Raw genomic sequence first — 26,712 nt, 5'->3', positions numbered from 1 at the left:
AAGCTAAATGATGCAGGCCAATTAATAGATATTGCATTTGCGAGCGACGAAACTCACCTAAACAAAAACTAAATTACTTTTGAAGCAACTGAAACAATGTGAAGAGACACAATGAAGCTTTGTAAACAGTGATAGGGAACTAAATAAATACAGTGTTAATAAGACATAACTGATTATGAATGGTTATAATATGAAGTTCTACATCAAACTACTACCAAAAAATCTAAATACAAACACAAATAAGTTTAAATACTTTAAGAAAATTCTACAGTGTTAATAAGAATATGTACTCAGTACATAACTGATTATGAACGGTTAAAGTATGAAGTTAAATTATCTATCAAACTACTACCAAAAAATCAAAATACAAACTCTAAACCAATCATTTCTGGCCTTTGCCCAGGTTCTACATAAAAAAATATGTCTTACCATGAATAGCATTTTCGACGTTGCGTCGGTCCCGCACTATGAATATAGCCGTTAGCAGGAAGAATATCCCACCCAGCACTTCCACGAAGCAGGTTATAAACAGAGCGTACTGGAGCGACTTGAACTGCACCAGCTGCGTGGGCGCTTCGCCGCCGTCCAGGTTCAGGGATTTCTTCAGGACTTCGGACATCTGGAATTGGAGTACATTTATGTGTTAGGGATTAATAATTCAAATAAGAGGTCTCCAAATCCGAGTCCTTCCAATTTCAGTTTTTATAGTCTTCCGACCTTCAGTGAAGTTCTTCTTTAGTCGGATTCTGAACTTTAAATATACTTAAAGCCCTTTTTTAAACTCAAATACTTGTAAATTCACAGATTCTGAACGGTACATTAACAGTCGTTTGTCCCGCCAATAAAACGATAAGTAATATGTCACTTAATTAATCGACTGTTGATGAACCATTCAGAATCTATCAATATAGTATCTGTGATTAAAAAACTTTAGCTACTAAATTATAAATGAACTTACCACTCCGATGAGGTAGGGGCTACCGGCGTCACCGAACATGTGGGATATTAGAATCTGGAACGCCTCCGCCGTGGATCGTCTAGGCGGCACCACCACGTACTGGAAATATTACATCTCTATTAGAAACGAATTACGTTTTAATTTTAAATAAGTCGTATTCATAGCTAATATCTCAAAATAATAAAAGCATGCATAATTATAACAAAAAAAGTAAAATTATTATGAAGCTGTTGGCTGAGTTGAATGAAGTAGGTAATTCAGGTTTATTATGCTATCCGGTTCCCAGTTAATGATAATTAATTAAACATTCAGTAAATTATGGACTACATTAGCACAGTAGGTATTTAGACATAATACGGAGAGTAAAAATTGATGCAAAGCCAAATAAATAAAAATCTAAGTGCGCGCCATCTATTGTTTACATTGCGAATTACGCCAATTACTATGCAGTTGCAAAAGTATATTCACCAAGTAGCATGCAACGTACGTACAACGTACTTCGCAAGTAAACCAACAGATGTCGCTACTTAAAAAATAATTGAAAACGACCACTCCACTCAGCACACTCTTTTGTTTTAAAATAATACAGCGAGTATGACGCAACAGTATCGTAATTTTATTTTTAGGTGAATGATTCTCACAACCAGGCAACAGTGACCCGACCCAAAGGGCAATGATATGTGCTAATGAGTGACTGAATTCAATTGAACATGCTATAATAACATAACAAAAACCAAAAAATACGAAAATTTCATGCAACTACAACCACACCGTACTACGCACACGGAAACCAACAACTACAAAATAATTAAAAAAAAACAAACGCGCTCCACCGCCGAGCTTGACTCTTACCAGACACATATCGGCCACTATTGCCCAGTTGAGATTGAGTGCGAGTTCGGCAATGAAGGTGAGGATGAACGGTGCGTAGAAGTAGCCCTCAGTGGCGGCGATGGCGGCGGCGAGCGCGGGCGCGGAGGCGAGCAGCCCGCCGGCGCAGATGACGGGGTGCGCGCGCGGGAAGCGCTTGACCAGCGCCGCGCCCAGCCACGAGCCCAGCGGCACGCCCAGCACGCCCGACACCAGCGTCACGCCGCCGAAATACAGCGACGTCCTTCGTGCAAACATCCCGCGGTCAATGCATGCCTGCTAGTGCGGCACTCGGCCCAGAGTACGCAGAAGCAACCGGGTTGTGGGGCGTGTCGGTCGATGTTTAGAGAGCTTATGGCTTATGTGGAGGTTTTGGCTACAACTGAATGCCGACCGACACACCCCACACAGTCATACAAATGGATTAATAGTAATCATAACAAAAAATATAGTATACAAAAAATAAATAAACAAATAAAAATAATGTATATGGATGGAGTGAGTCGCCATGCCTGAGACGCCTGACACGATAAATGAGCAGCGAGCGAGCATTCCAATAAAATTACGATATCTGTTGCGTCCCTCCCGCCGCCGCTCACCAGTATCATGTCCGCCACGATCGCCCACGTCAGGTTGAGGGTGAGCATCCCAAGGAAGATGAGTAGGTATGTGAGTGCGGCGTATGTTTGTACGGCGACCAGAGCGAGGTAGACGAGGGGGGCCGATGCCAGCAGCGCCAGGCCGCAGATGTTGGGGTCGATGTCGGGGGCGGCGGCGCGCAGGCGCTGCGCCAGGCCCGAGCCCAGCGGCACGCCCAACGAGCCCGCCAGCATGCCCACCACGCCGAACTTGTACGACACGCTGTAGGTGCGGGCGGTTAGTCTATGGACTCTGCTGTCTATGGTAGTTTTATGGTGTGTCTATGGTCTCTTTAGTCCATGGACGATTGGATTGTTTGATTGGGTTGGGTTATGGTTATAGCCAGTCTTAATTTCGTCGTCCTTAGAAACTATTATGCTAGTTTAATGTTGTAGATTTATGAATAAAACTACTTGAATGGAACTGTGATCAGAGTTATTAACGAAAGACTAGGTATAATATGTTAAGTAAGGTATCATCATGATAGTATATGAAATGCTGATAAAACCATATTTATTATACTGAATGATAATAAGGTCAGTTCCTCATTATAATTTATGGGTAAATTTTGTAATTAAACTTGATACATAATGTGGCGCAAAGTTATTGTGTGTAAATGTACATGTAGGTATAAAAGGGTCAAAAGTGAGGTTTAAATTATTAGTCTTGAAATGTACTGACTGACAATGAATTCATACTGTATTACTTATTGACTACTGAATTTATCTAATCTTACAATTCAAAACTATCTTTTAGTCAGAATTCAAACACATATTCAAAACAAAGGTGTAGGTAAGATAGATACATTTTACATATACTTACAACACACGGGGAACACAACAATCTAGTATAAATACTGGTCATAGGCCTCTCCCAAGGAGCGTTACGACCACACAACACTGTCTGATATTTGAATTTTTTGCAAGAACAGTAGGTATATGTAGTGATGTCGACGCCGCCTACAGCCGCAGGGTCAGCCCTAGGTAGATGGACAGCGGTCATAAGCCTCTCCCAAGGAGCGCCACAACACTCTGCCTAATGTTTTAATTTTCCATGAGCAGTATACCTCTCAATAGAGATGTCGACTCCCGGCTGCAGGGTCAATCCTAGGTAGATGAACTGCGGCCCCCACCACGCCAGCGCGCCCGTCACGAACGCCACACACGTGAACGCTATCGTCGACAGCATGAACGATGGACTGGAATGAAGGAGAGGGCAGGGAGTTAGTTTTTACTGTAAAATTACGTAATAATATTGGGTAACATCGATATTGGCAAGGGGTAAAATATGGGAGACTGCATTTTTCTATAACGAATAGCCCTAAATTAATAAAATGAGTGGCAAAAAATAAGAATATTTGCCTATAATGTTTTTGTTGCAAAGCTAGCTCTTGGGGTTGCTTTAAGCAAGGACTATTAATACTTACTCCTCTACGTGTTCAGCGTTGAATAGCGCACTGCAGTAACTCAGACCATACGAATGTGTGGTAAACTCTATCGACCGTATTCGCTCTTGATATTTTTACATTTTAGTTATTAAGTTATTTACTTTTTTAAATGTAAACAAATCTAGGTCATTTTACAATGAATTTAAAAACAATTGATACCACCAATATAATACATAAGACATGTAGGTATGTAGTGTATGTACATGTATGTGAAAATTTAATGAGGTCGTCACACCCAACAATTTATCACTGTAATGTTACCGCTAATATTTACAATCAAAGCAATCGGCTTCTATAATCCGAGATAAGCGTAGTTCAAGTATGTTTCCTAACACATAGTTGCAGATTGAGTACGTAGGTACCTTCGTTAAAAAGGCGTTATCTGAATCGGCTTCAACCCTCCACCTGCTAAAAACAAAAGCCAACCATACTCACTTTCTAACCAGCGAGCGCAGATCGTCCCTGTAGGACGTGGCCTTCATGTGGCTGTCCTCGGCCTGGCCTCGCTCCGGGTCCACCAATAGGAACACTATTAGAGCCACCGCCACCACTCCCAGCAGTGGGGTCACGCGGAGGCACCAGCGCCAGTCGCCGAACACCGCCACCGCGCCCGACCCCGCTATGTACCCGAGGCCGCTGTGGAAAGAGTTCAAGAGTATTTTTTTAATTGGTGTGTTGGATTAGGAATGCAGTTTTTCTTTTCAGCCAGGCAGGATGGAAATGTTTTGAAATTGGAACTCTATGCTTTTTCTATTCAGCTCGGTAGAACGATCATCAAAGTTTGTCAGGTTTGGTTCGGGCTATGCACACTAATGTCAGTCATTAGGAGTGAAGTTTCTACAATTGGTTGAAGAGAGAAAAGTCGTTATTCTAAAACTTGGCATAACGGCATAACTGTAATGAGAATTCGAATACATTAAAATACCAAGAAGAAACGTGATCCAGGAATTTCAGTTCAAGCAAAAATATTTTGGTATTTATGTCAAACGCTCGCTGATGGTGTCAATTACCTACGTGCTTTAAACCGCAACGTAATTTTTACTGTAACTAATCTTTAGTATTTCTGAAGTATTCTAGACCTTAAATGAGCTCCAAACAGATATTATGGCTCTTTCGAGTGTAACATCTGTCACTCTAGAAACATTTTTTTTATATCTAGGTCAGGCGCCCCTTGATTGCTAGGGGCGGACGACCCCGGAGATAACCCTTAAGATTTCTTCGTCTACAACAAGAAATCCACAGAACAAGACGAGATATTCTGATGGGGTGACCGCCAGAATCGAGACCACCGGTCTTTCGAGCCGAGTCACAGAATTAATTGCAACATGGCCACTATTTTTCTTGTGTTATGTCATGACGCTGGTAGAAGGTCGAGAATTACCCGAAGGCCTTAAAACTACGAGTGAAGCACGTACCTGCCGACGGGTATGGCGAAGTAGAAGAAGGCGAGCATCTTGGAGCGCAGGTTGCCCACGAACAGGTCGCTGATGATGGTGGGCGCGATGGTGGAGTACGACGCCTCGCCCACGCCCACCAGGCCGCGGAAGAACGCAAACTCGTGGTAACCCTGGCGGAACAGACGGGCAATGTTTGTAAACGCAAAGTTGTAGCCCTAGGTAAGGACGGCTGTTGGGTCGCCAAAGTCTGAAGGTCTTCAAATCAGTAAGGGCTAAGGAGTTCACTTGCAGGGAGGAAACATGGGCACTTAAGCTTGGACTGTTATACCGCTGTAAATTCTTGAAGAGCATACATAGAGGTGAAGATCGCATAAAAAATAGGTACTTAGGTTATAAGGCTGAAAACTAAGGTGATTCTATAAAAGCTAAATTTAAGCTGCTCTATTACATCTTATCTAAAGATAAACTTCATTAATGAGTTTGTATATTTTGGTAATTGAGGAACCAACGCTGATACTGTCTCGTAGACATCGACCAGACGACGGTATTGTTGCACACATTGTGTGCTTCTCATTATTAATGTCTGACCAATGTCTAGACTAGAACTACAATAGCTATTCTATCAACAAACAACTCACCTTCAAGAAGGACCCGAGAAACGTCGTCATGGTCCAGAGGGCTACTCCGAACGCCATGATGTATTTCCTGGAGTAGCGGTCACCGAAGTAGCCGAATATGGGAGCGAAGATCATGTACGCCACCACGAACACCGTCTGGAGTAGGCCCGCCTTGTCATCTCCGATGTTGAACTCTTTCTTCACATCGCCAAGGACACCTGTGGGAAAGAGATGGGGTTAGGTTTGCTGGTTGTTGGTTGAGGTGAGGTGGGTGATTTTCGGTGAAACGAATTGTTCACAAAATAAACTAAGATTGTTGTGTGACTGGTGATACCTAGATAGAGGTAATACGTTCTACGTTTACCTATGTATAGTGGAGTGGATACCCATGACCAGTACCTAGTGCATGGACTTGTCTTGTCTGATGATGCAGTATAGTGCGGTAATGGTCATTATCTATTTAACATTCAAGTAAATTGAGGACGAAAAGTTGAAAACAAGTTTTACATAATATTCAATATGCTATCAATGTACATGCATCGCTAAAATTACCTCCTATTTATTATAATTTGCAAGATTACGGTAATTATGGCACATTATGTGTACTCGAGTGATGTGGGCAACAGCAAGTGCATTTTTTCACTCTAAATTGAGAGGAGCCGTGCGAACTTAATGCAATTTATGCCATAGAATCTGAAAAAAACATACTAGGTACCTACAAGCCAGGCATACAGACCTACTGTTAATAATTTAAGTAATGGTATACTATATGAAAGCTAAGTATGTACCTATGTCTAGCTAAATATTTAGAAATAAATTGCAACCCAGATGTCTTGATCTTGACAGAGTAGAAAGTAAAGATGATTTACTGGTAGTAATTATTGCAGCAATATTATTTATTTGAATAGGATATGAGTTAAAGAAGAGATTAATTGCCATCAACTGGATTAGCAAACCGAAACTAAAGGCCGATTCGATTAATCGATAAGTAGAGCGCAAAATTAAAAAGTAAAACCTAGTGTTCCAAAATTAAAGCGGCCTCAAAAGCAAGTTTAGACTGCTAAAAATGTCCTTGAAGCTAAGTTGAGGTGACTGGCCGAAGTAATGTTGAATGTAAATATCCAAAGTAAGAATACCTATGCCTGTATATGAAGTGTGAACGAAAGTTATCTCTGCCAACGGGTACACTTACGATCTCAACCTTGCAATAATAATTAAGTATTTTTTACTTGTGAAAGTCATACGTCTCTTTTTATAAGTTCCAGTCACATCTGTGAAATCGGCAATAATATAAAACAACTAATGAATTTTACTTACTATAATATACAACGGCAACGTTCCAACGAACACTGAACTCCAATAAGTTCCATATTATTCCATATAAAAATGTTGAACTTTTTTCTCACATTCTTTGCCATAGAGCCCCATATTGTATGACGGCGCAATATATCATCCCTTTATTGCTGCTCCCCATTGTTTGCCGTCTTTATTTGCCGAAGCCCCACCTCGCCTCGTCCACTTCGTGTTGTGTGATCACAATACGGTCTTTATCGACTGCAGTCACCCGACCATTGCACACTGCAGTTTACGAGGAAAATACTTAACATACGAGTGTTTACAGTTGAGGTAGGTGTCCGATATCGAAAAGTACTTAACGAATAGGTTCTAGAGCTTCACCCACTTGTTTATTTTAGTCCCAAGTCTAAACGTAAAAGGGGACGTTCGAGAAATTATCTAAAGCATGGACTGTAGAATAGGAATAAAGACTATTAAGTATACTGGTGTTTTTTAATGTCATGACTGATTAAATTATAGAATTCAAAATAATTACAGGTACAAGCAATATTTTTTTTATAATTATAATGTTACAATGCGTCGCAGTCGTAGAACAATGACGGATCTGCAAAACAGCAACTTTACAGGAGAGCCAGTTAAAGTTTTTAAACAACGTTTTGTTCGATAAAATGAAAACGGCTGAAGCAATTCATTTGAAATTTGGTCACATTATTATACGAGTGGACTTTTGCAATATAGCCTGTATAATTTGTCTGTAATAAGTCTAGGTTTCCTGAAAAATCAGATAGGTCATTGTTCTATGTATCCTACTATGTCGCATTATATGATACGTCGTTTTTTTACGGACTTTTATTGCGTATCTAATGGCGTATTATACTTTTCGTCGTTGTTTTAGGGAATATATGGAAAAATTCAAAGACGGATCTTAAAATAACCTATTTAGCAGGGTGCTGATTGCGCTATATTATTTTTTGTTTAGGTCCTAATTGTTTTTACATAATACAATTATTATGTAAAATGTTTTTTTGAAGACCCCATTGCGTCCTAGCATCAGTCAATAATCATCCAATGCTAACATAGGCCTCTCCCAAGGAGCGCCACAACACTCGGTCATCGGCCTTCCTCATCCAGCCTACTACTGGCTACCAGCCTACGGTTCTCCTTGTTTGTGACTCAAGAATTCGTCGACCCCAGCGGATATCGGTTCTTCGGCAGATATAGCCAGCCCACTGCAACTTCAGCTTGCACATTTTGACAGCTATGTCGGTAACCTTCCCCATACGTCATCACTAGCAAGATGCACTGGTTGAAGAAGACTTTTATCTTCAGGCTCTGATGATAAAAGTCTTCTTCTATGATCAGGGATGGCCGAGGAGAATATGTGACCGAGTTTCCCAACTCAATTGTGTCTTCCAGCTATCCCTGTCTATGGCCTCCTCATTCCAGTTCCTAATAAACACGTCTAGGTCATCCCGTCATCTTCTTCTGGGTCTGCCCTTGTTCACCTCACTTCAGTTTGGCGGTCTTAGCACCCACGACGAAGGACGCTATCTCGCCCAAATAAATTACTCATTGACATATTGTATTTCCTGCCTATCTACCTCAACCCTATGTTTCATGCTGTTGGTCATGTCTGTTGTCTTCGAGCGGTTCATATTTAGTCCAACTTCAGGCTTGCCGCGGATAGCTCTCGCATCATTTGTTGGAGCTTGGGCATTGAGTGGGAGAATAGGGCAATATCGTCCGCAAAACCGAGGTTTGACTATTTTTTACTTCCGACATTGACGTCCTTGTCCTCCTAGGACTGTGTCAACTTCTTGAAGACCTCTTTGAGGATAGTTGTAAAGCGTGTTCAGCGTGGGTCGCCTTGCATGACACCCTTTTCAATCGGAATCGTTGGACCAGTACCAGGTTTTTCCAATTTCACGTTGGCTGAGCTGTTTATGTAGATAGTACCAACGAGTTCGACGATGTAGGTTGGATGAATTTTGTGGTGTTAAGGGCGGAAAGTATTGCTTGGTGGTAGATACTGTCAAAACCTTTGGTATAGTCAATAAATGCAAGGTAAAGTGGTGTGTTAAGCTTAATGAACTTTTCAATAATCTGATTGAACGTGTATATTATGGTTCGCGGTAGAATAACTAGGTCGGATACTGGCTTGTTCTGGTGGTTGATGTTAGTTCAGCAGAGAACGGATGCGATTGTGAATTATTTATACATGTGTGATGTTAAGCTAACGGGTCTATAGTTTCCGAGGTAGGATTTCTCACCCTTTTTATGGAGAAGTGAGTAATATGAGAATTACAGAATTTACGGGGAATTTTCCCTGAAATTAATAGATGAATAAAGTGGGGTCACCTATTTTTAAGACAAAAACCCCCAGTATCAATCGAATGCTGGTGATTGTGAAACAGCTGAGGAAAATGATCATCGCCAAGTAGTTCGAGATGACCCTTACATAGCTACGGATAAGATGATACCAATTTCCTTAATTATTTACTGCCCGCAAACAGTAAATTCACTGCTCTCCGATCACGTTGACTTCCCGGCGATGCCATTCACCCCTAGAAACAGGGAATTTACTGATTGTGGGCAGTTAATGAAGGAAAATGCTGTCACCTTATCCGTAGCCATGTAAGGATCCTCTCAAACTGCTTCGCGATGGTCATTATTCTCAGCTGTTTGACAACCAGCATTCGGTTGATGCTAGGACTTTCCCTCTGCAGTTGATGTAACGGTAGCTGTAAATACAGAAATTTAATAATTGATGTGGATTCTGCGACTGACTTGGTTTGTATTGGTTACGAATTACGATTGGTGCGAATGGCTGGAAAAACATAATTCCAAACCTTCCCGCATGGTACCGTGCTCCCATCGTCACCTGCCTCTGGCGGTAGAGGTGATGAACAAAAAAAGTACTTAGGTACATAATTTTACATTGTTTTTTAGCACATAGTTTTAAAAACATAATAAATTAGCAAAAACATACTGAAAAATCATAAATTTATTTATTTTTCATCGATAATACGAAATATTATGAAAGAACAACGACGTATCCTAAAATAATTCCAAAGAATAACGACGGTTATCTTCACACGTCTACCACTTATCCATAGAAAAATGACGGTTTATACAAAACACCCATAGTTAGGTCATACAACATAGTCGCATTTGAAATACCGTCACTAAATTTAACAAACAAACAATATTGCTTTTTTAAAACACCGTACCTAATTATAACTAACTTCTCAATGATTTTAGCGAAAACTAGAGTTTTTATTTTATTAAAACAAAGTCCCAACAATAACGACGGATTTAAGAGACCGTCTTTGTTCTATGGGAGAAGTATAAAAAAAAAATTACTTGGAAAACAGAACTTTTTAAATAATAATTATAGCAAAAAACATTTTAAGTACTCATTACGTGTTCCATGTGCTCCTACATAGAACACTGACAGAACAAACAAACCGTCGCGCGGGAGTGGGTCGCGGGGGGTGAGGGTCACCGCAGAACATCGACGGGACGTCACAAGCGTCCATGTACTACGCGAAAAAATCAAAACCGTCAGTGTTCGACTCTGTATTTCACTTATTATTAAAGTTTAAAAAAAAAACTTTTGTTGTATTGGTAAATAATGAAATTTTAAATACGAATCTGCAATAATCCGAAAATCGAAAAAAATCAGATCCGTCACTGTTCTACGACTGCGACGATTATGTATTGATGGAGAAAACACATTGCCAATTTACCATTCATTTGATATTGACGATTCGTAACGTATTACCAGAGTGAATGCGAAGGATGGAATGATTGTCAGCTAAGTAGTCATCATAAATATCGATGTATTTGCCAGTGGCTAGTCACATAGTGGACATTATCATCATTAGCCGCAAGTGAGAAGTCACGTGTGAAGCTGGAGACATTTAATTAGAGAATAGCAACACGCATGTCGACTTGACACCGCATGCGATTACAATTATAAATCACATGTCCTATTTGCATGTGCTATTTGCATGTGCTCGTTTGTAATAATCACTATTAATGGCTCTGTGAAACTGTTTTAAATACGAATGCGCCTATCTAGAGAGCTATTATTAGGTGCAACGACTTTTAAATAGTTGTTTTGAAGGTTGACGCATCAGGAGATTGATCACAATATTTTTCCGCAGTTTCGATCAGGCCATGTGCTGTTGGTGGGCTGATCCCTGCGTCAGACGCTGACGTCAGCTCCAGTGTTATTCACGGTCAAGCATCGACGTATAAACTGTACGGTTCTATTCGTACTTAATTTATAGTCAGGTCACATACGGATAGCGGTAAACGGATTTGTCGCAAAGTTAAAATGAAAGTTGTAAGTGGGTATTTTGCTTAATTTACTTAATTATTATTTAAAAGTTGCAGCCGTGTTTAAAACAGTAAAATTACATAAGCTATAAAGGAAGGAAACATTAAATGTCATCAGTAGCATTACAATCATTTAATAAATCTACAGTAAATATCGACGAAAGCGTTAAAAGCCAAACTAAAAGTTGATGACATATTAACATACCGCGGAGGGGCCCTTGGTTCAACCTTTCATCAGCAGAAATAACTCTTGGTGAAAGTGAAACACTACAGTGAGAAGAGTATAAAAAGCCAGCTTATTTATTACGTGCTAATGCCTACAATGCCGTGGAATGTATCTGCGATAATTTAAGTCAGTTACTAGAAGATGTAACATATTGCTGAGACACATTTTCATTTGTTTTACTCAGAATTTATAGTTATGCTAGGAATATTTACACGAACGAAATACATAAATAACAAATCATAGAAACTATGTCAAAGTTAGCCAGAGCCTAAAAATAATTACAGACACGACTGAACGCCTTTGATATTCGAGAAGCCCTAAATTTAACTTTTGGTAAAATGCTGAGGGGTTCAACAACGCCACAAGAATGAGAAGAGAAGTAACAAAAATCCTTGTGGAGGGAATAATGCGAAGAAGAAACAAGCAAGAATGCTAAAATTACAAAAAGATGCAGAATTCTAATGCCCGAAAACGCTCTTCAACCGGTCTTGATAATCAAGTTGTTTTCGGGGTATTACCACTGGGTCCATCAGCACGACATAACCAGTGACCTTCGCGTCGTCTGGTGGCGTGGCGCTGGCGGCGCTACGTCATCGCCCGCGCGCCGAGTCACGGGGGCAGCACCGGCGCACACTCTGCGCCTACATCACGCCATGCGAACCGACCAATCACCGGCGAGGAAACCGCCGCGCCAAACAGCGCGCAGCGTGAATGACGGCCAAATGAGTAAGTAGAACTCGTAGATTAAAAATGACGAAATCAGGAGACGCGGCCTAAACAAAACAATTAAACCAAAACATATACTCACGGAAGATCAAAGTTCATAATCAAAGCAATTCGCGTAGTCTAAATAAATTAACTCATTGTCTGCATTTTTACTCATTCACACTACAAAACATTCTGCTTACAATCAATGAAGCAATTGAGATTTATTAATTCAGTTACAGAAGCTTATTGTACGAAGGAAACCAAAAACAGATTAGGGGTTGGTTAGGGCGCTTAACGGAGTGTCAATCACAGCATGTAATGAGATTTCCATGACAGAATAGTAATCGCTGTGGAAAATGGAGGGTGAAAGTGCCTCCCGTTTCATTTCCGCTCCCAGAGTCCCGTGTTTACTGTGGATGACGGATCTCCCTGGGGGACTAATATACTTCGTTGCAATTACCTCGAATGGAGTTGGCAAACACAAATCTGGAAGATCTATTAAAGAGGGGCCATTTGAGATGTACAAAATGTAATAGGACGTTCTCAGTTGGAGACATTTGCTGTCATCGAAGAAAAACGCTTAATAGTTAAGATTTATAGTTAGCATGTAATAAAATAACTAATAAAGTATTGATTTACATAATAACAGTGGTGAGCAGAGTAGTGCTACCGCAATTTTCTCGCTACATCGAACCCCGAGATCGATGACTTTCTTTCGCATCATTGCATAACATATCATATTTACTACCTACGTATAGTAACACGAGATGTGTACTACTGGACTAATCAAGCATGGCAACGAAACGAAATGTAGTGCCAATTTTCACGTGCGTATATTCTACTCTACTCTATGAACTACTAACACCACTATCACATTCATTCAATCGCTGAATTAGCAACACAAATTATTCCGAGCGTTTGCAATTTAAACGTTACGTTTGAATATTGAGTAGATATAATCGGTAATGGATTATATGTTAGGAAAAATTGCACTGATAAGGAGAAGTGGCGTGAGTGATGTTATCAACAATAGCATTGAGTTCCACCTACCACTAAATCTAATCACGCTAGTGATAAGAAAAAACTGGTGGTATTTTATCAGTAAAACGTGATTTAATAGAAGCCTTAATAATAAGTAATACTGGTAATACTAACGTAAACAGGAATATGAATTAAATTCAAGCTCACTTTGAAAACTCTGAATAGGCGAGTACGTACAGCAGTTTCAAATAAGTAAATATACTTACTGAAAGAAAGATGATATTTTTTGTGCGATAATGATTAATATCTATAGATATTGCTTAGTTCAGTTCGGATGCACTGCTGCAGACATTGTATTAGTCGCCGCCGCCGGCTGACGAATGACGAAACGGTTATTGTTCATTATTTTGAAACGACTCTTCAAACGCAGGCCTGGATATGAAGCGTTATGAAGCAATATCATTTTCATTTGTATTTTTAACCAACTAATTGATTCAAAATAAATTGTTAATTGAGAGTAACAAATCTTTTCTCATGTTTCATTTGTTCCAAAGAGCGTAGACGCTTTGTCCACCGAGCATCGAAGCGTGGTAAAAGCGAGAGCGCGCGATCGCCTCTAGCTAATCTATGGGGCGGAAAACTACCATAAATCATTAATAGACGTAGTACCAGGTGCATATTTGCAACGTTCATTGACGGTGGCATGTATACGTTAGATACGTTGCAATTTTTATTTACAATATTATGATATGAATGGGTTGCTATTGTGTAACCCGAGGAAGGAAACACAACAACGCAAAATCCAGTACCGAGAATAAGTAACATAACACGCTGCGCAAAGACAGCTAAAACGACTTTCACGAACCAATCGAACTTTGACAGCGTATTTTTGTTCTCAGAATCTCGATCATTCATTTTCAGTGTTACGTAGGTACCTTTATTAATTGCAATTTGCGACGGTAGTAGGTAGACCTAAATATATTGTGAGTTATATTTTCAAACATCAAGTCAACTTTTAAATCTAAAGCTATAGGACAGATTTATCCATCAGACTGATTTTCTTTATTTACAAAAAATAACTGAAACATCCTGTTTCATGTAACATTCATGAACCTAAATAAATTAAGTGCTATGTATGACAACACAACAAAATTCCTTCATCAACATTCCTAACTATAAACCATAATGTTCAGTAGGGAAATAAACTGTAATTCTGAAGAAACTTCTCCCCTATGAGATACAGAATAGACGGAGATAACAGATGATTTCTAACAAAATATTTGAGGTATTGACGAGAAATGCGCACGCGTCTATAACTGACGGAGCGAGCGCAGCTGTGTGCCGAGAGCGGTCTCTTGGTATAGATTTTATTTAATTATTACTAAACCAAAATTTTAAATTTAAGGTGATACAATAAAACCATTTGGTCACACGTCAAGAATCGTAGCGATCGTAATTAATCGTACAACTTCAACTATAAAGGATTGCTCAAAATATCATGCTATAAAATCATTCGTTATGGGAGTGTATTATTTTTATGTGCACTCAACAAACTCCTTCCGGGCCATGATATAGAGAAAGCAGTAAAACTTTTGTTGGCGGGTAGTAAAACTCTCCTTTTCTACTCAACTATTTAGGGAGACGCGGACAGCTAATCGGCTTGAGCGGATTCCCTTTTAAATTTAAAAGATATAACCGATTCAAAAAATTAAGTCCCATATAGGCGCGGCGTCGTCTAGTCGGATTTGAGAAGTTATAACCGTTCGGAAAGTCAGGCGCCAGGCGGCCGTCTGCAAAAAAAGTAGCGAAGGGTCGAGGTTAGCGCTTTGGCACCCCTGCCGTAAGTGAAAGAAAGGGCAGCGCGGCGACGCAACAGCGTGCCAGATTCCCACAAGCATACGTGACACCAATTCTAACATTGTCACATCCGTAAAGACTTTTAATACAATTTATTCAGCTACTGTTGAATAACATTAGGAACTGTGGCATATAAGACGGTGTTTGGAATTCCTGGATAAGAAAATCAACAGCAAGGAAGAATGGACGTAAAAGCAGGAAGTGACATTTCAAGAGATAATAAATGATCTGACAGAACTTCAGACTTGCCACAGCAATTAAAATATATGACGTGTCTCTAACTAATAAATTAGAAATTTGCAGGTGGGCTCTAGGAATTATTTGTTAGGTTAACGAGACCGGCACACCAATGACAATGGGCTCTGAGAACCGACGAGGCTAGGAGCAAAGAGCCTTCGTGTATGAATCTTCGTTTGCTCAAGAGCTGTACAAATATCCTTTAATGTCAGTTTACTAGAGAATTACAGTCACAGACAAACAAAACTGGTTCGAGTCATAAAAAACTCGCTTGAATTCAAATTTATTAATTATTTTAGTTTCTGCAATTTACGACTCTGATACTTCAGTCATTGATTTATAATTAGTATAAGCCATGAATTATTATTATTCTTTAAATAATGATTTGTTTTTTTTTAAAGGTTCAGGAGAGGGCAATATGAATAAAGGCTCTCTCTTCTCTTCTTCCTTGCCTTATCCTTATTTAGGGTCGGCTTTGTTGGTCATGTCACGCCACTTTACCCTATCCCCTGTCATATCCTCATTCACTCCACACTCTCTCATATTTTCTTTCACGCAATCAAGCCACGTCTTTCTTGGTCTTCCTCTCTTGCGCCTTCCTTCGGGTCTCATTTCCAACACTTTCTTTGTAACATAATCATCTTCTCTTCTCATGACATGCCCAAACCAAGAAAGACGATGGCTTTTCATCTTCTCCACTATAGGAGCCACTTTCATACTTCCCCTTATATACTCATTTCGTATTCTATCTTTTCTTGTAACCCCACACATCCATCTCAACATTCGCATCTCTGTCACATGCATCCTTTTCTCATCGCATACTTTGGTTGCCCAGCACTCAGCCCCATACAACATCACCGGCCTTATGACGCTTTTATATATTTTGCCTTTGATCTTAATTGGCATCTTGCGATCACACGTCGTGCCGGTGAGTTGTTTCCATTTCATCCATCCCGCATTCATTCGTCTCGTCACATCCCTGTCAATACTTCCATCACTCTGTAGAAGGGAGCCGAGGTATCGGAAATCCTCACCTACTGCCAGTGGCGAGGTACCCAGAGATATCGACGCAGCTGAAGTAGGCCCTCCGAATTGACAGAACATATATTCTGTTTTGGTCCTACTCAGTCTCAATCCCACACTCTCTAGGGTATCTCGCCACTGGTTCAGTTGCTCCTGTACTTCATCCCCACTCTCATCGACAAGCACGATGTCGTCTGCAAAGAGCATGCACCAGGGCGCCTCCTTCTGGATTGCAGATGTTAATGCATCCATTACCAACAAAAATAGGTATGGACTCAGGGATGAACCCTGGTGCACGCCTACTCTGACCTCGAACCTGTCGGTGACCCCGACTGCGGTGCGGACCTGTGTGTTGGCACCTGCGTACATGTCCTGAACAATACTTATGTACTTTACGGGTACACCCTTGTTCTGCAAGCACCGCCACAACAGGTCTCTCGGGACTCGATCGTAAGCCTTCTCAAGGTCAATGAACACCATATGCAGGTTTCTTTGTACAGCTCGAAACTTTTCCATCAATTGTCTCACTGCGAATATGGCGTCCGTTGTACTCCTTCCAGGCATGAAGCCAAACTGGTTTGCCGATACTGTCGACTCCCTCCTAATCCTACTTTCGATAACCTTCTCATACAATTTCATCGTGTGTGCCATCAACTTAATTCCCCTGTGAATATGAATAAAGGCTACACCTACAATTTATATTCAACGTCCACTCGAACACGATGCGGATCTAGCGAAGCTTGCACACACGTGATTCTAGTGCTTTTATTCATGCTGTTATCTTTCTTACTATCTCCGAGTGCATGTGGTTATCGCCATCGTAAACGTCTTACGCTTAGCAAATAAACTTAAGTGTTTTTTTCTTCCAACTTTAAACTCCATCGTCTTCTATTAGTTTTTAGGCCGCCAAGTGCATCAACCTCGTCAAATTGCTGGGCTCATAGAAGGGCCGCCGCAGACACTTCATTACATGTCTGTGTGTTTTACAATCACTCCATTACTGCTCAATTTGATACGAGTGTTTAACCACCGCCGCGCCGCGGCCGGGCATCGTTCGGAAATGCGGCGTTTCAAAGAACTGCAGTGTTTCGTTTCGAAACGTCTTGCATCGGCAAGTATTCTAATTAGCCAGATATCGACGTGAATTGCTCGTTTACTAGGAATTCAAGGGCTTCAGTTATCGATTCCCATAAAGACCACAAGAATGTGTGATAATTTCATTGAGTCCAATGGGTAGTGAACAAGGATATGGTATGTGGTGTGATCATGTTACTGTAACCAATAAATTCCTGTACGAACGCAACTGTTAATATGTAATAATCTACAAACAAGTATACATGTACTGTGTGTAATCCGTTTAACGTCCCCCCAAGTACACTTTTTAAATACTTAAGACAATTACATCGTCTGCCCCTAAACTTGAGGAATGGTGACAGGAAGTCTGACTTGATTAAATCCTTTAAGCTTCTTTAGAAAGTAGAGCGCTTTTTAAATCGCTCTTAAAAGCAGAATTCGTAATTGCTGTTCGATTTATTAAATCTTACAGGCGGAACTAATTGAACACAAATGTGCAGTCGATGATGCACTTAAACAATACCAGTGCATGCCAACCGTCGAACATCCTGAAGACGGTTTGAACGGAAACATTCATTCCAAAGGGCCTACAGACGCCGAGACTCTCTTAGACGGCAGCGCCGCCACCACAGTACACTGAGTTAGTGGAGTACAGATTGACTTGATAGAGTTTATTTGAAGCCGAAGCAGCTGCTCTGTGCAGATCAAAGAGACCACTGTCCAAGCCGCAGTGGAGCGGAACAATTAACGGCGCATTGGCTTATGCACCTCTATTATTGCTGTATTGCTTTCGTTTCGAAATTGATCCTCTTCTCTTCTCGAGATACAAGGATGGATTGCAGAGATTGCCGATATACTCAACAGGATCGGTTGCCAAATATTAATCGATGTCTGAATCTGTTTACACTTTATATCCGAGGGGGTTTCAGTTCCAAATCTATTTCTGTACTACCGGATGATGAAAAGATAACTTGCATGGTTTCTACCGATGTCTTCGAATAATTTATGGTCAAAGCTAGGCATTAGGCAAGTATGGGAAAACGATAAAAGTCTCTTTTCGGTGTATTCCAAAGTCCCAAAACACATTAAAGCTTTCCTGTTTATTCGAAAACAAATGGTATAAAGATAAGACTATCTTCTTGAGTAACATTCTGGGTGAAGGTGTCGGTGTGACCACGTGGTTCGAACAGTTATTCGGCACGTGTACGCACGTATCATAATCAAATTATAGAGCAAAAATGTGTGTCAATCGCGATAACGATTGATACATTGATAGATACTTAAATATTAATGTAGTTAGTGTGACCATTCGGGATCAGCCTTACATCGTTCGCCGAAACGTTCATAATGTAGAGATGCTACTGATTATACTGAACTTGTTTGTAGTTTTAAAAATGTCGAGTCCATTAGCGTCCCACGGCCCGACGCATGTTGAGTGACACAACTACACCCGACCACCCACCAAAAGTTAATATTTTTACTACTTATTAAGTTCAAGATGCATTCGACGGCTCTTAAACAGTGGCCGGTTGTGGTTATGCCGCATTGATTTAGTGGTCACTCGAAACTCTTTAAAAATATATGTCTGTTTTTGAAAAAAAAGGACCACAGGCAGGCATGTCATTGTGTAATTTATGTAAAATTTGTGGACTATGATTTAAGTCCCAGATGATACATTAAGCGGTTTAATCTCGTAAGCCCCGGCGAGGGGCAGGCGGGGGGAGGGAGGAGGGGGTCATATAATAAGGCTGATCCTTTATGATCCTTCGCTCGCGCCGCGACGTGATGCAGAGAGGCGGCGCAAGCGTCATTAATAATTTCATCCCGGACCGAACCCGTATTATAATATCATAATTTTCGTTGTTATTATTACCTACATCTACGGTCAAAATAAAAAAAACAGTTCCTTTGATACTTATGTAAAAAGCGGAAGGTCAGCTATTAAAATTGAGAATTTAGGTTTTACCTTGAATTGTTATTGTTTATTTTCTTGCCCTATGATCTCGTAGATGGAAAAAACAAAATTTATAAATAACACTTCAAAAAGACAAAGCCATTAAGTTGTTCTTAAAAAAAAACTTTTCAGTTCAGTCAATTTGTAATCTGTAAACGCAACCATTTGCGTGAGTAACTGGGGCAAACTTGTAAAGGGGTAGGAGGCCATTAGACAAACAAAAGCAACGATAATTAATGTGTCCCTTGTTCCCTACCGCATCGCACCCTCGTGGCGGCGCGTGTTTTGAAACTATACAAGGCCAGAACGCAGAGGTTGGGACTGCTCGCGTATATTTTCAAATTAAAATGGTGCCATGATTTACTTGAAAGTATACAAGGCCATTACGCACTAATCGCGTATATTTTCAAGTAAGTTGGGCCAAAATTATGGCTTGAAAATATACTGCAGCAGTTACCACTGCGTACTAATCGTGTATATTTTCTTACGTGACTTGAAACTATACGTGATTAGTAACCAGGTAGCCCTTTTGAATTGTTGCTCTCTCTTTCATGCGAAATAGTAATAAGTCTATTGCTTTCTAAACATTGCATCATCATTCCGCACTTGGCATTAATTTCGTAACGTGTTTTTTGTTTACACCGCAAGTTAAAAAGTAAATTGATATTATACTGTAGAACTGTTGTTAATAGCAAAAATTATCTCATAAGAGGGTGTAGAACAATTCATAAAAGACAATTACGGTGAAATCAAAACTTGATGAAAAATATGTCTATAATAGGTCTATAGGGTAATACCTACTACACTCACGAGCAATTCATAAGTCCAAGTAGCAAAAAGTCAACACCAAATAACCCTAATTTTTTTAAACCATTAAATTTAAAATTTGATCAAAATTTACTATTTTAGTTGGTTATAATAATATTTTGATGCGCTGTTAAATGCACTTTAATATTGCCGACGGCGTCATTAAGCTAGTCTTATCCGTTCAGGAGTGTAGTAGGTATTACTCTTAATTCATTTAAATAATAAGATATTAGTAGGTATGCTTACTTGCAAGTATGATTGCTATAAATATCAATCTATCAATCAAATTAGAGCCTGTTCATCTTCATTTATTATCATTTTATAGGTATGACAGGCAGAACAAGTCAATTGTAGTCATTTACATTTACCGAAATAGTTAAGTTAATTAGAATCAGCATGTAGGTATAAATTATATGCGACAAGTACGCCAATCAAGCAATATGCGTAATAGCAATGTATATTTTCAAGTACGATTCAGTAAATCCCAACTTGAAAGTATACGCGATTAGTACGCACAAATCGTGTATATTTTCAAGTAAAATATTTATTTTTTTCACTTGAAACTATACAGTGCTAGTACACTATGGGTGCGTTCTGGCCTTGTATAGTTTCAAAACACGCCGTGGCGGCCGCTGCAGTAACCACTCACATATTTTATTCATTTGATCGTTCAACAGCGCACACCCAACAAATGATCCCTAAAACATGCTCGCACCGGAGCTAGCAGCGGGAACCCTTTTTATGACACTGTTACAAGAGAGATAAAATTTCATCTTTTGTAACACATTTATTTATATTGCCCTTCATGCTCACTATACCAAATAAATAAAATCAATTTAGTAATAGGATAGGGTGACTGTGGAATTCGAAGCGAAGACGTAAAAGGTTGAATTATTTCTGAGCACGCACCGCACGGATAGACAACCCTGACTAATGAAACTTTGTCATGGAGAGGTGACGAGGCAGTTCCAAGCTCCGACCCTACACATATGCTGCACTATCTAATTTAAATGAAAAAGAAGTACTTATTGAAAGTTATGAATGGTAAGAGAACAATACAATGGATACGTAACATCAACGAACCGTTGCATTCCAGCGCACGTAATGTTGTTACTAACTTTTCATTTCTTACCTAAGTTACCAAGCTGATATCGATACGCATTAGTCTAAACCAAATTACCGCACAATAGTACCCGATACGTACCAGCCAAAACAAATATTACGTCAATGTGTCTTCTTAGCAAGGTCAGGACTCAAATATCACATTCATCACAAAGATTGTATGATTCATTTTGAATGCTCTATTAGCGTAAATTCAATACATAGATGGCTATGACTCAATGAGATAAGTAGTCATAGAAATGCTATTACTAATTTGCAAATTATCCATTATTACAACTGTGATAGTGATAACATTAAACTTGAAAATGCATTATGAAGAAAGGACCAATTTCTAGGAATACTCAAGAGGCTAATTGAAGAATGACTTCATGTTATAACTACGTGTATGTCTCTATGGGTTAATTTTCCACTAGGCTGCCTCGAGCTCAAGAGGGCATCTGAGCATCACGATATGCCAAGCGTGGATAGCAGCTATTATATTACCATGACAAGCGTAAGTCACAGGACAAGATACACCTATAGTTATTTGTTTCATAAATATACTATAGCGAACCTATTTGCGTACCTAGTTTACCATAATTTGTTGGGGTAGCACACTATCTGTTACGGATACATGTATAATGTGAGTACATATTATAATATACCTACACAAAAAACAATTCAGTGAGTACAAAATGTAATAAAAACAGGACAGTTAATTTTTATCTCTTTGAATTATATTTTTTTAAGCTTTATTTCAGCTGCTTAGCACCTGCTTCATCTTACGTTTAATTCAAAAGTTTATTGTTCGTTATCTGTGCAGGTGTAGATATTAAGCCAATACGCCCCGTGATTGCTTTCAGATCGCAATATAGATAAAGGCACTTCTGAGGGTTTGCGGTGGCAACTTGTTGATCTGTCTCCGGGGAAATCATCCCTCCAAATAAACAGAAATGCAATAGCTATTCACAAATTGTTGAAAGGCCACCCTTATCGTATTATATGCTAGAGAACGATAAGAATGTAAGTTTCGAAGAGATAGTAGAGGAAAGCCTAGATCACCCTTGTCGAGAAAGTACAGTACGGTAACCAACTAACCACACATTCTGTTTCTGCACTTTCTCCACTCACCGTCAACAGTGCAACTACCGAAAGTTATGAAGAAAGAGCGGTCAAAAGTATGGCATAATAGTTTCTCTTACGACTCATCTTATTTACTCTCACTGTGGACCGAAACTTTGAAATACAAAGGGTAGCCAATAGCCATGTCGATGTCGTGCTCCAATTCGAGGAAATAACTACCAAACATTACATGGCGCTCACAGTTAATGGGCGACATTGTATTCAGAAGAAAGAGGAGCGGCCACGCACGTGAGCAGACATTGGAGATTAGTGCCCAAATTACGTGACATCGACCCTGTAATTGAGCTTTCATTAAATTAATGAATTTTCGAATGTTCGGACAAAGAAAGCATTAAAGTACATAATACGTGTTTGGTTTATTACTGTAGCTGAATGTTAATTTTACGATGAGTTAATAAATAAAGTCTTGGCTCGCCGACGCTGCACAATGGATGCCTTTGCCTACGTTTGGATTCTATTAACACTTAAACGTGGAGACAATTTAAACGCTATAAACGCGCCTACGCAACACCATGTTTGTGTCGGAGGTGCACGCATGTACGGGGTCTATAAAAAAGAGTTTGGAACTCTCGGAGAAGTGGCTGTTGCTGTCAGCATGCATCGTTTATCCGCTTCGATTCTTGATCGAAAATTACACGAAATAACTTTTATCTTGAGTTATTTTATCTCTTATCTGTAGTGAGATTGAAAGTCACATTGCGTAGGTAAGGAATTGCAAATATTTATTTTATAAATAACTCACGTGAGTACTACGTCTAGGACAAGTTTTGGTATCGTGGCATTGCGTAAGATTGTCTATTTAAGGTATTTTTACGCTATTAAAGTTCAAATTTATTAAGTATTAGGTTTTTGCCAATCACCTAGGTAAAATTGCAAGATCATTCACTCTATCATTAGACACTCTCGTAAACAAACCTATTACGCTAACACTTTATAAGTAAATTTTGTTCGTCATCAACCTTCAAGGTAAAAACTGCTTAGGAGGTATTTTCTAAACAGATATTTTTTGTAAAACTATGATTCATTCTTCTTCAAAATTACATTGACATGTGAACCTGCATAGTTGGGCAAGCGCATCGTATCGTAATCAAGGGGTTTATTTCGGGGTTCAAGTGTATCAGTACAGATAATGCAGGATAATGGGGGCTCGTTAATAAATCTCATGAACTGACTCAGTGCTGGCTTGGGCCTGACGCATCATGATAAGATAAGGTTGAAACTTCAGCTTGTTTACGATTTATAAGCTCACCAAAATACCAGATGAGGCAACTCTGGCTAATGAAATCTAACAAGGACATAGGTAATGCTGTTGATATTATTTATAACCGGAAAATTCCACCTGTTTTGTTTAAATAGCTATTATCTATGGTGGGGAAACGCCACTCGAAAAGTATCTGTAATTTTAAGAAAACACTAAAAATTACAATTATAGACCAATAAATTGATTGGTGCTGGTGATGGTGAACAGACGAGACGTCTGCGTTATTTTATTAGCGCACTGAGCTAAGGTCAATGCTTTTCATTGATTGAATTAATGAAAATTGACCTGAAAACGTGGGCAGCGGCAGCGGTCAAATTTATAAATTATAAGTGTATAGGAAGAGCTATATATCAATTCTAAGTTTAGAAACCAAGAGTGATCATCATCGACCAATATAACCGAATCACTTGATTGATGTAGTGTGAATAAAATTGATTTGTCTGTCAGTTTGAGTCAACGAAACGGTAACGAATGAAACAATTGATTTCTATCTAATTTGGATTGTTTCAAGTTCCGTTATTTGTCATATAGCTACCTACTGTTTATTTACGACTTGCGGCAAGTACTTATATACTACATCCGACCATGCAGTTACCGAAATACCTACGCTAATGAACGACATAGCACATGATGCATCGATTTACAGTTGTCCCGATTAGAACCAACTATTTGAGTTTAGCTGACTAATTCGTCAGAGATTTTAGTCTGACTGGCGATCTGTAGTTACTGTAACATGGGATTATAGGCACGTACGTAGCGTATGTAAAATACAGACGTGTACCTAGCGTGATTCACCTTTTAAACGCACCTTCCGAAGGTACCCATTACGTGATATAACTTTATTCCCCGCACAGTAGGAGGGCCCCTTTGTTATCACTACAAACAGTAACGCGGGATTAAAATAAACAAATGTCATGTTGTTTGGAAATGCGTTTTTCTCGAATGTACCTATCTATTTAGCTACGGGAGTTTTTATGAGACAGGATAGACGCGGGCGGCGGCGACTCTTTATAAAATAATATCGAAAACAATTTATCATAATTATTATAGTGGAAGATACCCAAAATGCATTACTACTTGTAATAATTCATTATGTACAGAAATGTGTATCAATGCTTGTAAATAATCTTTTGTAACTGAAATTTAGCTCTTGCGATGTGAATAGTATTTGCATTTCTAAAGGCTATAGGTACATAAATGTATAGCAATGCCCCACTCTGTGCTTAGTTCGTATTATTTATAAATATGGGCAAGACGCTTATCTAGGCTAGACACAACAAAAAATCGCCACAACAAATGGAGGTACCATACATATAGCTAGAATTAAACTGAAAACTCTCTAGTAAATTATATCAGGAGTGCCAGTAAATATTTTGGATCATTTGTTGCTCTATTGACAAACCCTTAGTCCTTACTAGAAATAGCTCTAAAGTTATGTGCTTGTTGTAGTACTCTTTATGATGTTGTTTTTCATAACTCAGCATAATGATAAACTTTCTAATCATAACTTTACTTTATGACCCTGTGTGAATCTAATTGGAAGACTAAGAAAATTTTAATAACAAGGCTATACATACAGAGGCATTTATTAATCAGATAAATGAGTAAGTAGTTCTGATGTTTCCAACAGTAACAAAACTTGGAGGGTGTTTTGTATCCTTCTCTAATTAATGAATTGCAGCCATTGTTCAGGTCAGACTTTAACAGATTTTTAATAATTAATTCCTGTTACGAAATATCTATAAATATATTAAAAAATTATGATAAGTAACCTTTATATGAATATTGTGAAATAAGCATTACTAATATGAGGTGCCAATTAAATAGGACAGTATTATTTTGAAATAATTTGCTATTGTATTGTAGAGCTTGGGAAAAGATGAACCATTATTAGTGTGTATTGTTAGAACAACTAAGTATATACCATCAGTTGAGTTTGTCATGAGACTCATAAGTTATGACCTTGTCAGGAGGCATTCAATTTTGTGTTACTTAGGTAAAGGTAATTAAGTCTGATTTCACATGCTTTGTGATGGTCACCAGCTACTTTTCTACAGTGGTAAGATAAATTTAGACCAGTCTTGTAAAAAAAAGTCTTTCGGTTTGGTGTCTTTTTTTAAGAGGAGGAATACTAGAGCCAGTTTGGAAGAAATAATTGGGTTGAACACATTAAGACTATACTTGAGTTAACTTGGAATACAAGCTAAGGGAAGGGCTGTTATGACCTATGGTGAACTATGTAGTTTAAAAAGAAAGTTGTATCTTACCGGCCAGTGTGAATCTGTCCATGTAGTTGATGAGGTTGATGTAGCAGAGGATGGCGACCGTCATGAACTCGGTGAAGGTCACGTCTCTCAGGGTGTCCCGCCTCCTTGTAGTCTTCCCGTGCAGCAGCGTCGTCGACGACTCATTGTCGCCATTTATCACCAACTCCTGGTTAGAGTTGTTCTCACGCAAGCCACCAGGGTCCATGTTGACACAATGACACAGCCGCCGCGGGACGTCGTGCTGTGTGACCGCACTTTAACCAGATTATCACCGAATTTAAATTATACTTTTTTCAAAGTTCGCCAGAAACCAAATGTCACTTTTTTCTTCGCCGGTCGGTAAAGTAAGTAAATATAGCTTATAAATAATAAAACATAAACACGATTAAATAAGATAAACACAAATTAGAAAACGATGAAGAAATATAAGAAGTAGATAGGTACTAAAATAAACGAATAACACGTAATACCCGGCCGACGTTCGTGACGTGAATATTTTTTTGAC

General features: G+C 39.3%; 1 protein-coding gene across 4 annotated transcripts in view; it reads right to left on the bottom strand.

The window, feature by feature from the left end:
- Positions 1-26,712, bottom strand: part of LOC105381644 (protein spinster) — a 27,726-nt gene extending 1,014 nt beyond the window's left edge. The window contains exons 1-9 of one of the 4 annotated variants that reach the window (XM_038114857.2): positions 26,208-26,712; positions 5,950-6,146; positions 5,330-5,481; positions 4,350-4,550; positions 3,534-3,665; positions 2,428-2,689; positions 959-1,057; positions 430-619; positions 58-88 (exon numbers count right to left, since the gene is read on the bottom strand). In XM_038114857.2, the coding sequence (XP_037970785.1) occupies positions 69-88; positions 430-619; positions 959-1,057; positions 2,428-2,689; positions 3,534-3,665; positions 4,350-4,550; positions 5,330-5,481; positions 5,950-6,146; positions 26,208-26,412 (1,458 nt within the window). In that variant the 5' untranslated portion in view covers positions 26,413-26,712 and the 3' untranslated portion in view covers positions 58-68. Of the gene's footprint in view, positions 1-57; positions 89-429; positions 620-958; positions 1,058-1,810; positions 2,073-2,427; positions 2,690-3,533; positions 3,666-4,349; positions 4,551-5,329; positions 5,482-5,949; positions 6,147-26,207 lie in introns of those variants that run through there. The other 3 variants (XM_038114854.2, XM_038114856.2, XR_005254430.2) reach the window with 3 other exon arrangements.

This window comes from Plutella xylostella, chromosome 8 (assembly GCF_932276165.1).
Source record: "Plutella xylostella chromosome 8, ilPluXylo3.1, whole genome shotgun sequence".
Taxonomy (NCBI): domain Eukaryota; kingdom Metazoa; phylum Arthropoda; class Insecta; order Lepidoptera; family Plutellidae; genus Plutella; species Plutella xylostella.
The sequence above is the reverse complement of the archived record's forward strand: the minus strand, read 5'-3'. Positions and strand labels throughout refer to the sequence as shown.